The 12,562-nt window shown below is 44.6% G+C and overlaps 1 protein-coding gene across 3 annotated transcripts in view; it reads right to left on the bottom strand.

Moving 5' to 3' along the window:
• LOC139746711 (inactive CLIP domain-containing serine protease A3-like) overlaps nucleotides 1-12,562 on the bottom strand; it is a 54,810-nt gene that overhangs the window by 20,701 nt on the left and 21,547 nt on the right. Inside the window, exon 2 of one of the 3 annotated variants that reach the window (XM_071658193.1) lies at nucleotides 564-725. The exons of the other annotated variants lie outside the window; for them this stretch is intronic. Within the exon in view, the coding sequence (XP_071514294.1) occupies nucleotides 564-664 (101 nt within the window). The 5' untranslated portion in view covers nucleotides 665-725. The remainder of the gene's footprint in view (nucleotides 1-563; nucleotides 726-12,562) is intronic. 3 annotated transcript variants of the gene reach the window in all.

The raw sequence follows: 12,562 nt of genomic DNA, 5'->3' as shown, positions 1-12,562 counted from the left end.
ATCAAAAAGAAATCACAAGCGGTACGATTCAAGCATATGACGACCTTTGACTTGACCTGACCTTTAAAAGGTCATTTTCACCGGTTCACTTATTCCACAGTCGGTCTCTCCTTGTACTTTCGACTGTGCTGTCGCTTTCATGGCACACCTATTATCATGTTTTAAATACCCATATCTTTCTGCTAAATGACATCCATCCCTACTCCTCTGATTTCATAGTCAGATATTCCACCCCACTTTCTCATTTTTCAAGTATCCTTTGTAATGATATTCTTTCTCTTCCTTTCGTAATACGTCTCAAATTTGGGTGCATACCCCAGTTATCTATCACAAGTAAGGCAAACACCTACTCATGCAAACTTCAGGCAGACTCAGCAAGTAAATTCTTTCCAGTGGTGTAATTCTATTAAGCACTAACGTAGTGCCTTCCTCAAGATACCAAAACAGGACTTACGAATTACAAATGCCACCACTTAAACGTAATTTCTACACTGGAAATGAAAGGAGGTTCACGTAGGACTACACCACCTCATACCTCACCGGTCAATTAGAACACAACCTACCTCATCATGCTTGTTGTCGAGTGCAACAATACACCAATCCACTCAAACACTTGCTGCACACTGGAGCAGGCGGAGCACCATTCCCGTTTATATCCTCCCATGGAGATGCCGTTACAACCACACTAGTTCAACTTATGACGTTAGCGGTGGTGTTCATCCAATCTGTTAGAGAATGCGGAAAATATATTCTAACAGTTATGGAGCTTTCCCGGTGTTTCCCCCGCTGCAGGTGAAGCTATTCAACGAGGATATTACATGAACTGAATGATGAACATTACTGTTGGCATCCGCAGGTTACGTCATGTGACCAGAATTTCAAAATGAGCGTCAAAAAAAAAAAGGTTATGATTTTTTTTTGTGTACTTTATTCTTGAGTTTCATTTCTTTAACCGATGCATACATAAATATAATTCTTTTACCACTGAGTGTTGATATCCATCGAATCCATGAACAGGCAGTGTGTGTGGGCGTCCTCAAGATGGAATTTTACTAGTAAGAACAAATATATCTAATAAACAGAGTTGAAGCGACATGAAAATTTACGGATACAGATTTACAATAAATGAACGAAAAAACATATGCTACATTCTTTTATTATATGAATAATCTATCTTTTTTCTCTCTCACCGGATGATCTTGAGAGGGGAAGCGAAGGAAATGACCCCCCCCCCCCCACACCCCGGTTAACGCTCTTGTACACCTCTGAAATCAAAGAATGAAGTTTCAAGTTCGTATCCACTAAAGGTGTAGAACATGTCATGGAATGCATACGTTAGAGATGCGACAACGAGGCTTGGAAGACCCCCTAAACACACCGCTAAGACTAATGATCACAAAATCAACATATATCGAAAATAGATCTGGTTTGTGATGTTTACGTAGTTCGAAGAGAGTTACACATAAATCAGTTACACTTTTCAACTTGAGATGATAAAGATAAGCCTGCACAGGCGTAAACATTTCCTTGTGTCTTTAAAACGAATAGAATTGGATGAAAGCTTGAGGATTATGCGTGTAGATGCAATACACTGGAGCGCATGGCAATACACGTTCTTGAAGATAGTAGTAGGATTATGAACACGTTAGAAATAAGGTGTGTACAATGTCGGCTGGGTACACGTAAAATATTTTCCGGGTATTGCCCCCATCCGTGACTATTACCAGTCCGGCAATCATATCCCCCACAACAGCTCACATTCCGGATACTGACGTTGGTAACACTATAGTCATGCCTCTGGCCACTCCCCACAACCTCGTAAATGATTTTCGGAAAACGTACTTTGTTCGACGAAATGAAGAGATATGCATGGCAGGTATGGTGTCACTTTCTTGCCCCAGCCTGTATTTCTCGTTTCGGTGTCTTATTTCCATTGTCCCACACACACACTCTCTCTCTCTCTGTTTTTCACATTCACTTTTCATTCTTTAGTCACTTGTCACTTTTTCATCTCGATTATCATAACTCATAATATACATGTCGGATATATATATATATATATATATATATATATATATATATATATATATATATATATATATATATCCTTTGTGGGATCCTGTCGTAGTAGCCTTCATGTCGACAGATGGTATTAAACCTTTTATTTTTTTTTTTTCGCTTTGGGAAATTCCAGCTCACTAGTGTGGTCTCCCGACGTAACTCCGAGTGTCTTAAGTTAGTGCACTCCATTCTTCTTAGGTTGCCCGCAGCCTCGTTACACCTGAAGTAGCCAGTGTCCTGCTCTCGCGCTGTTGCCTCTATCACCTTCAACGCTTGGACGTCCTTTTTGCTTTTATCGTTATCTCTTGGCGCATACGGCGAGAAGGACTTAAGAGACATTTGCAAGGCCCCGTCTCGTACCTCTGTGAGCAGCAATACGGCTTGGGCCTTTGACCTGACCATAAGGAGTCGGGCCAGAAGCAACGTCATCATACCCACGAGACGCACCATGGTGCGCGAGGGGGTTAACCTGTCTTTTTTTTTTCTTTCAATTTCGTCTTAATTCCATAAAAGAACAGTAAGGAATGGGATCGTAGTGCTGTCACTAGGTACCTCTGTACAATGTTACCACATGTGTTGTGGAAACCTGCATCTTATAGTTTCTTAAACTTTTCCACGGCATTCGCTTTTTTTTTTTTCAGCATATTTTCCAACTCTGTCGTCTGCTTGATCGCCCCACTGTGGGATCTGTCTTGGAACCATGTCTCTGCCCTTGACCTCCTCTCTCTCTCTCTCTCCTAACGTACCTCCGGTGAGGTCTGTGGCTGCTTTCCTGTCCATGTGGCTCAGCTCCCTAGCTCGAGAATTTTCTTACCTAAGGTTATGTTTGTGTATGAGATAACTCCCATTCATAGCTCAGAGAGAGAGAGAGAGAGAGAGTCTAACCAACCAAACAAAAACAAAGCCATTACTTCACAGCCGGTTAGCTCGCCTGTTGTTGAGCAAGTGCAGTTTCGCCTCAGGCGGGGCGCTAACCTCCCTCCTCGCCATTTGCCTCCTCCCACCCCCCCTCAACATCTCCCCCTCCTAACTCCTTTCGAGAATTTTACAGCAGCAAACAATGATATAAACCTGCCTCGCCCTCTGTGCGCTGGCAGTTTCCAACTACCCCAAGTGTCGGCAACTGTCTACTATCGAAGTGCAATTGCCGAATCTTAACTCACGGATCCACATCTTCGTTCTTTGCTCCAATGGAATACTTTGTTGATGCATTTGGAACTTTACTCACCAGCAATACCACGCTATGAATACTAGGCTATCGTCATTTTTGTTTCCTGTTGGTTATATGTTTACCTGTGAATTTCCATTGGAAGACTAAGCTACAGTCATTTTCTATTTTTTTTTTGTTTCCAGTTGGTAATATATTTACCCGTGAATTTCCTTTTGAAAACTAGGCTATCGTCATTTTTTGTTTACTGTTGGTTATATACCTCCCTTTGAATTTCCTTTTCAGAGTTCTAACAGAACTCTACCCGGAATGAAGCTGTCTTAGGTTTTCAAATCTTAGAATTGTGGGCATTTTTCAGTGTTTGATATCGCACGGTCATATAAGACACCCAAGATTTATTTTCTCGAGTGATGGAGGAACATACAGAAGAATGAAACTCTTTGAATGTTTGCTTCGCAAGATTCCCTAACTTGAGTGGTGTCTGGTTAGGTTCAACCTTGATTGTACGGGATTAGCGCAGGGCCTGGTCGTGCGTGCGTGCGAGGCTTGTAGCTCGTGGCTCGCGGGGAGTGCGGGTGGAAGGAGGTGGGTTTAAAGCCTTGTCCATCCTGGTCGTGCCTGGCGATAGTCGCTGGCGGGCGAACACCACCTTCGAATACTTTTATATTTCTTTTTTCTCTGTCAAGATAAATAAATGGTCGATATGTAGAAAAAAAAAATATGGAAAAGACGGATGTACTCTTTTCCTTATCTCCTGTTTTTTCTCGCTTTGTAAATTGGAAGGACTATCCCATAACTGTAAGACTGTGCCAGGCCCACAACACAGTTGAAGGGACATTCGTGTACGAGTGTCGAAATCCTGCATTCTATTGGACATACTTTCCACGTGAGATGCCATGGCTGCAGTCTCGCGTTTTAATCTCTAAACTGATCTGCGTACGTAGGTCGCTTCGTCGTTGAAAGAACCGAGAATTCAAACAGTTTTCCAACTTTATAAATAGCTTGGTCTTGGTGGCCCGAACCCACCTCTCCAGGGAGGTTATCCAGTTCTTGCATGAGGGAGAGGGGATGGGGAGGATATGTCGCTAGCTTAACACACACACACACGGAATAGACAATGGGAAAATAATTCAGACAACATACATAATAAGCTTACAATGTTGACACTGTAGAGAAGAATCGAGAGATAGGGCTCCACGAGCACTGAACTCCCTTACATTTCACTATACGTAGTGACAATAACGAACAGTGCAGATCATGCGCGGGTTCATAACAACGGATGGATGAATCTCACCTCACACAATATTTGAAACGCTGAGATTGGGTCTCATCCAACTCCTAAGTGTTAACTGAAGTCTTACCACTACACATGCCACATCTTTACTTAATCTCACACACAACACTTGTATGTTGAATACAGGGGTGTTGCCACCACCTCCGCAATACTAAGTAGTATCCATTTCACCCCTCCCCCCTCTAAAGTTCTGGAGAGCACGCATGGTAAGGGTAATCTTGCTATCCAGAGAGGATTTTGACCTCCAAGTTGCAACTAATTTTAAGCATAAGATTAAACTTGGACGGTAAATCGATGAGGTATAATGCAGAAACAATGGTGGATCAAGTTAAGATACAAAACATCGTAACGTATCATTATTGTATGTTATTTGATAAATATGCCATCAAGAATCTCAATACTTTGTTCAATTTCACACAAAAAAGAAGCAGTGACAAGCACGAGGCAAATGAGAGACAAGAATTAGCGGAGGTCTTACTCAGTATGTTGCGTACCGTTAGCTTCCAAATCTCTTCCTCAAAAAAAAAAAAAAAAAAAATATATATATATATATATATATATATATATATATATATATATATATATATATATATACATACAAGTCCACATAACAGACGAATTAGGCTTGAAATGAGAACATTAGAATTATATAAACTCGTTCGCAGCACATCGTCCTAATTCTCGGCCGCTTCGATGTTTCCAGATGCGCGCAAACTGTATAATCTTTGTGGTTTATTATCATTTGTGGTCATACCATTAATCACACCGAAGTGGTGTGTCATAACATCCTGGGGATACAGGAGTTTATCGTGTCTGGGTCCTGCCAAGATGGTCGGATCCAGGAAAGAAACAGACTTGGTTACAGAAGCAGAAAGGTCAAAGATCAAGGTAACGGTTGGAGCTTGGGAAGCGCAGGGAAACACCGGTTGCCTTGGAGACTATTCAGCTGTAAACACACAGTGCTTCTAGGATAACTTTCTCATGCAAGATGTCACTGGTCTTCATTCCCTTCTGTCTCTCGCCATATCTATCGGACAAGCACACGCGCACACAAGCTTAATAACACGAGGCACAAGCACATTTTGAGCATGAAGTACGTATACATGATATTCACATAATGATCCGTGTACCTGAAAAAGAGAATACAGCATAGCGCGTACCTAGTGAGAGAGAGAGAGAGAGAGAGAGAGAGAGAGAGAGAGGGGTCGACGCTCTAAGGGGGTGAAACCCCTCCCTCGTCCCTCCCGCCAGCTCAGATGAATGCTGCCCTGACTGGGTCCCAAAACCAACGCGAGAACGCTCGTGGCGGCAGCCTACCTAGCACCACCACCTCTCCCCCCGCAAAGGTATTTCTTGTGCCATTCGTAGTACCTTATCCTATTCCCCCAGCATCCTGGAACCTTTCCTTGCTCACGGGTGCAATGTAGCCCGGTGTCTTTGTACTCAAAAGTAACGAGACTTGGAGCACCCTCACATGACGTCATACACGGTGGCCATCTGAAGTCCAAGCTCACCTCAGCCTCAGCAACAACTGGTCCGCTGCCAACGTCGGGAGGCTCCCCCCCCCCCCTCAGAATTACACAAAGGTCGGCCGTTCGTTAGTCTGCCGGGGCGACTGTTTGTGGGGGTGGGATGGGATTAGAATAGGCACGGTGCTGGGACAGGAGGGGGTGTTTGGGAGGAGATTTGTGTGGAACAGTGGCGTTTCCATTTTGTGACAATATTCGTGTTTGTCTTATACTGTTAGACGCATTATCATAGTGATAATATAAATCTCATATATATATATATATATATATATATATATATATATTGGAAAGGATCACAATTGAGCGCGTGATCAAGTATATTCCTACGAGTCCACGGGGAAATGAAACACGTTAAGTTCCCAAGTGCACTTTCGTGCAACAATCACATCATCTGGGGAGTCCTGGGTTTATACCCAAGGAATAATCCTTCGTGAGATTTGCTCTAGGACTTTGCCTTGCTGGCCTGTGTCATGGAGGAATATCATCTTGTTCGAGACAAATATTTCGCTGCTCCAGATCGCAGTGCAGCCTCGAAGTTTTGGGTTCCCCATACAAAGCATCTGGAACCGCTCAAGGATGAAATCCTGCAACTGGTAAATGTGTGTTGAAGGTCAGGATTATAGTTTCCACCCTGGTCAGCTGTAGCCATCTGATCACAAAGGAAGTTCGATGAAAACTGCGGCTAGCACAGGTAACCTACAACTATTTTTCCTTTAACATACGTTCGCCAAAATTTTTGTTTTTCTTTACCTCGACCCAGTATGGCAAGAATATTTACATGAATATTTATCTCATGTCGTGAGTTGTAAAATAAGACACACGGGTGTATAGAAAGGATGGAACTTAGCAAATTTAGAATCATTCTTTTTTTTCGCTACAGTTATCGTTTTCCCTAGTCGACAATGTTTACAATCTTGAAATGATGTCCGGGAGGGGCGGCATGTGTTAATCTGGTTGGCCAGCAAGCACGGGCTGAAGACAAGACGATGTTACCAAACGGTTGGGTAATGAACAAGTGGGAACTACAAGTCACTCTTCCCGGAAAGGTAATGTCATGGATTTGAGTAGTAGCGCAGGGCGGTCTTTGCAGGGGGAGCAAGCTCGACTGTGGCGGTAATCTCTAGGCTCCGACGGGACCGCCCGTCAGTGCATCAAGGCCATAGGGAAGTGTGAAGTGATGATGCTGGTCTTCGCTTCCTGCTCACACACTCATCGCTGTCTCTCACAAGTCAACCAGCGCTCATTACTCACGTCTCGCCATTGCGGAATCCATCTCCGGTTGTGGGTGTTTGTACTCACACTTTCTTCACTCCTTTGCGGTACTCGGAGAGTTGTTGTGGATGCCCTCCAAAGGTCTCCCTCCACCTAATGTAGGTGCTGGCTTGTGAGGTAGGTATGAGGCGTAAGGCCAGCTGTCGAGTCATGAGGAAGCCAAGGGTCGTGAGAGTAGCCATCCTTTCATTCCTCATTCCCTCAGGCTGGCTGGCCACACCGTGTGTCCAGATCTCACGCGACGACCACCGCTGCTGCTGCTGTTGTTGTTGCTGGAGAGGCACCGCCACCAGCAAAGTTGGAGTGTCGACGCCACATCGCCAGACGGACCCATAACTGTTGCTTTTAGTCCGTCGTTGTCAATCGATTTCGATTTTCATGTGAATAACTTCCTTCCGATATTTGGTATCTACTTTCCCGATAGCATTTTAATATATATATATATATATATATATATATATATATATATATATATATATATACACACACACACACGAGCATCTATATGTATATGTACGTGTGTGTGTGTTCCATGACTTCGTCTACTACGAAGATATTGCCTTCGCCGATCATGCATCATCGTCAGCGGACTGAAAGGAGTACGGCTTTGACGACGACCTTCCCGTTCTCAGAGGATCCCACCTTATCCTGCTCCCACGTGGAGTGCAACCTGGATAAAAGCGGTCGTAGCAGTAAATAAAACAACGAGGGATTCGATCCCTCCTTCCTGCTTTGTCACCGTTCTGAGCGACAGATTAGCTCACTAATTCACAGCTTCTGTTCCTGGCGACAATGAGATGCGAAATTTTTGTGCGATTCAACCTTTTTATTTTATGTAAAGCCACAGTTTTTCGAGGCTTCAGGGGTTCATGAATCATGAGATACTGATACGGGGGTTCACGCTAGAGTTTCAATGCTTTATGGAGTAGTGATTTGAAGATCTACGAAACGGAGTTACGGAGGTTCACGGGACTGGTTCGATGCTTCACGGAGCACCGATTTGATGATCCACAGAACAAAATGTTACCGGGGTTCAAGGGACAGTGGTTCGATGCTTCACGGAGCACCGATTTGATGATCCACGGGACAAAATGTTACGGGGGTTCACGGGACAGTGGCACATGAGGTTCAAATGACGGTAAATCGAAGCATCAAGGCAGAAAGAGAGACTTCGAAAGCTGTTCTGCTTCAAGAGACGGACTCGAATCCGTCACGAAGCCACTCCCATACGTATGGATAGATGGTCTCCACACATGTACAGACCCCGTGTCGCAGCCTTTGGACAACGGCGAGGAGAGAGGTCTCCCCCAGAGATACTTTGTTGTTTGGACATTGCTTGCTGGATCCCCCGCCTGGTAGCGGTGCATACAGCAGCTCAGGGGTGAAGCTGGCCTTGTTGTTCTATTGCCCTCAGTGAGTCAGATCCGGTTTCCCCATTTTTTCTTTATTTTTAAACCTTATGATAAGTATTGAGCCGTCTTTTGTGTGTGTGTGTGTGTGTGTGTTAAACGAACGCGTGACAGATGAGTGTAGGCTGTCCTTAGCGAGTTTGTAAGACTCTTTTGATGTTCTCTGGTGTGATCGCATTTATCGTTAGTCAAACACAGGGTAATTGGGATAGACTAGGTTGTGGACACACACACACTGGAGTAAAGACACTCAACATGTACGTACAAGGGTAAGAGACGGGGCAACACGAGTGTAAAACAGTCCCCCCCCGTAACACATACATAGTAATGACGGAGTGAACAAGTTAAATGTGTGTGGTGGTTATTCCTATACCCTCACTGTTACAGCCAGACACAACCAGCGTATCTGCGGTACATCAAGAAACAAATGTGAATTTGTGCGTCGTTTTTCATGCAGAGTGACCCACCAGCAGCGGACCGACGGTACATTAAGGGAAAAAAAAAAAGTGTCGGTTTTCATAGTTTCGCACGCGAGTCTTAACATTCACTGAAATGTCTCATTAAAGTCTAACACAACCATACAAGAACTCGATCTTCATCCTCAGTATTAAATCAAGTGTATGCCATGATACAGCTCAGTTGGCCAAGAGATAAATCTCCACAAATTAGAAAAAAAAAAAAAAAGGCGTAAAAACTCTTACTAACGAGTCAATAGAACTCTTCTTGTTAACGATGGCGGGAAAACCAGGAGTTTATTTAGCAAGTCATATGATTTTGCGAGATTCGCGGGAACCCCCGCTCAATACACAGCCCTAACCAGTTTCTTTCTTTTTTTTTCTTTTTTGCTACTTGTTGCAAATATTCATGTGTGACTAATGGTAGAGTTTCTGTCGCACATCGTAGGCTTCCTGCGTCTTAGGGAGGTAGCGCCAGGAACAGAGGAAGAAAGGGCTTCATTTGCACAAACACACCACACACATCCATTTTCTGTCATGTGTATTGCATCCAAACCACAGACCCCCCCCCCCCACACACACACACACACACACACACACACACACACGCACACGCACACAACCAAGCCCCACAGAGCTTTCCATGGTTCATATAAATTGGTTCAGTCCATTGACAGCACGTCCTTCCTCGTATTACCCTATCGCTCCAGTCCACTTTATCCCGTGCACGCCTTTCACCCTCCTGCATGTTCAGGCCCCCCCCCCCGAACACTCAAGAACTTTTTCACGCCATCCTTCCGTACCCAGTTTGGTGTACCCCTTCTCGTACGAAAAGAAAAAGAAATTTTTGAGAAAGATGGAAAAAAAAAGATCAAGTTAATTCTAGCCACTCAGGTGTTTTTAGACCTAACAGTTAAAGCTGAAGGGAAATGGGAAGAAGAAATCATCGAGAGACGGAGAGGGAAAATATCTGCGCCGTTTTGCCCTGCGTAGGAAGCTATAACGGTCAGTCTTCGTGTGCTGACATCCACACACAAACTATGGGAAACAGCAGTCGGGCGCGTGATGCGGGTCCAGAGCCTTAGTGGCCGAGGCGAACTTCACTCACGAGAGCAGACACGAAAAAACTATAGGTTGGTGAAGGCAGCGACAGCACGGCGAAGGGAAAACTGCCAACTGAATACGTTAACAATGAGCGAGTACATGTACATTCCCCAGACCATGTAGTACATCCGGGAGTGTTGGTACCACATAAGGCTCTTCATTTCGCGCTGGTTATGAGAGCCGTGGACGAGAAGCAGTCACTCCATATGAGAGAGAGCGTATGTACGCCAATACTCGGGCGATACCAGACACTTGCTCATAAAAAAGCACTTCACCTTCTCTGCTTTCCTTGTAGCATAAACAACAGGAGAGGACACGCACATGTGGCAAGTCATTATGTACACTCAACACATCCTGCTTATGCAAACACCCTCCCCCCAACAACAATTTCCCGTCGTCCAAATTAATATCACTGTCATCAACCACTTCCGTGAGAACAGGGTTGGCAAGGAAGAACAAGACAGCTGCCTGGATTGGATTATAAAATAGAGGTTTACAAGCCAAGCGCTGGAGCATCCAAGGTTATATTCAGCGATCTTCATACAGCATAGAATATTCTTCGAAATTCATTGTAACTCAGATGATCAATCCTAGTTGTGATAGATCAAGAAGGGAAGCACAAAGAGTATACGGGAGAAAATAGCCTACATGTGTTCGTATGAGAGCTCAAGCTTGACATTTACAGCTTGGGTTAAGCTTGACTTTTATAGCATGGTTAAGCTTGACTTTTATATAGCAGGTTAAACCTACCTACCTACCAGGGAAAGGACAATCCCCGCTACCGTAGCTCAAGCCATCACTGCTCCACACAAACCCCACCATCGAGTTAAGGTCCACGTAGATCGTAGCGTCACAGGTGTCTTGGATGGAGAGATGTCAAGACCCTCCCGGTTGTCTTGCAAGACACAGAAGGACCTGCACTTCTGACGCAGAGGTAGCATGGGTTCTTGAAGGGGAGGTATCACTTCCAACACTCCTTCAGGAGGGTAGGAGTACCCTGGACTAGCTATAGCTCTCGACGTTCTACTGACGACGGAGGAGGTTGAAAGATGGTCCCGGCCGTCACTTCACAAGTCGCGGGTGGCGGCAGTCCTGTCCAGGGGCAGCTACTTTATACAACCCATACACTGACGGGGACAGGCCATAACGTGAACAAAGAGACCGTTCTTGGATACCAGAGGAGACTCGAGTACGCGAAGTGGGAGTGAGACAAGCAGAAGTAAGTGGACAGGATGTGAGGAAGCAAGTCTTCAACAATAGAGCTGTGGTCTGCTGGAACAAGTCAAGAGGAAGTAAATAAAACAATCGGTGGGATAAAAAAATAAAATAAAAATAAGTGACAGCACAAGGGGAGGACGCGGGACCTTGACCGTGTTAAGGTCTTTTCCTGTATACACAAATACATATTAGCAAGTTGTTGTTAACACACACACACACACACACACACACGGGCCTCCGTGGTGTCGTGGTTAGCGTTTCTGACCATGCGTCGGCAACGGGCCTCCCCAGAATTGGGTTGTGCCCAAATGGGTTCGAATCCTAGGCAACGGTAAGTCGACCCATACCCATGTTTTCATCCTTCCCCTCGGTACTGGTCGATAAATGGGTACCTGGCTTAGGCTAGTGTGTGTGTGTGATTACAATTTGTATTTTACGAGGAGAGAGAAAGCTACACTCGTGTTGTCCCTGTCTTTTTAACCTTATAGATGTGGACCAAGCCTATGCCAGGTGTGTGTGTGTGTGTGTGTGTGTAAAGACATGGTACATACATACAAGGGTAAGAGACGGGGTCAACCCAAGCGTGAAACTCTCCCCCCACGAGCCAGAAACAAGAACAAACACACATCACCCAGTAATCTTCAGTCCTTAATGTCTTAACGTACTTACAAAGACTCCAGTGAATACTGAAGAAATACGACACCCTTTGCAATAAATTGTTGGTATAGATACTGTTGTCTAAATCAGCTCATTAAATGTAAAGTTTCTTGTCTAATTATCCCCAAGAACATGTAAAGATTTATTGTGGTCTAAATGGCCTCGTAATTTTGTAAGCACAGAATCGTAAAACGTACGAGTCTCCCAAGATTGTGTCAGAAACGAGCTTATACGATTCGTGTACAGTCGGAGCTCTGGGCACGTGAACTTCTCGAAGCTGGAGTGTAACTCATGTCTTGTCGTAACGCTAGAACCACCCACGCCCTTACCCCGGGACGCCCATGGCGCGGCAACTCTCGTCCTTATGGTGTTAACTTCCTGGTCACATGTGGTCC

This window comes from Panulirus ornatus, chromosome 66 (genome assembly GCF_036320965.1).
Source record: "Panulirus ornatus isolate Po-2019 chromosome 66, ASM3632096v1, whole genome shotgun sequence".
NCBI lineage: Eukaryota > Metazoa > Arthropoda > Malacostraca > Decapoda > Palinuridae > Panulirus > Panulirus ornatus.
This window is presented reverse-complemented; position numbering and strand designations above follow the sequence as displayed.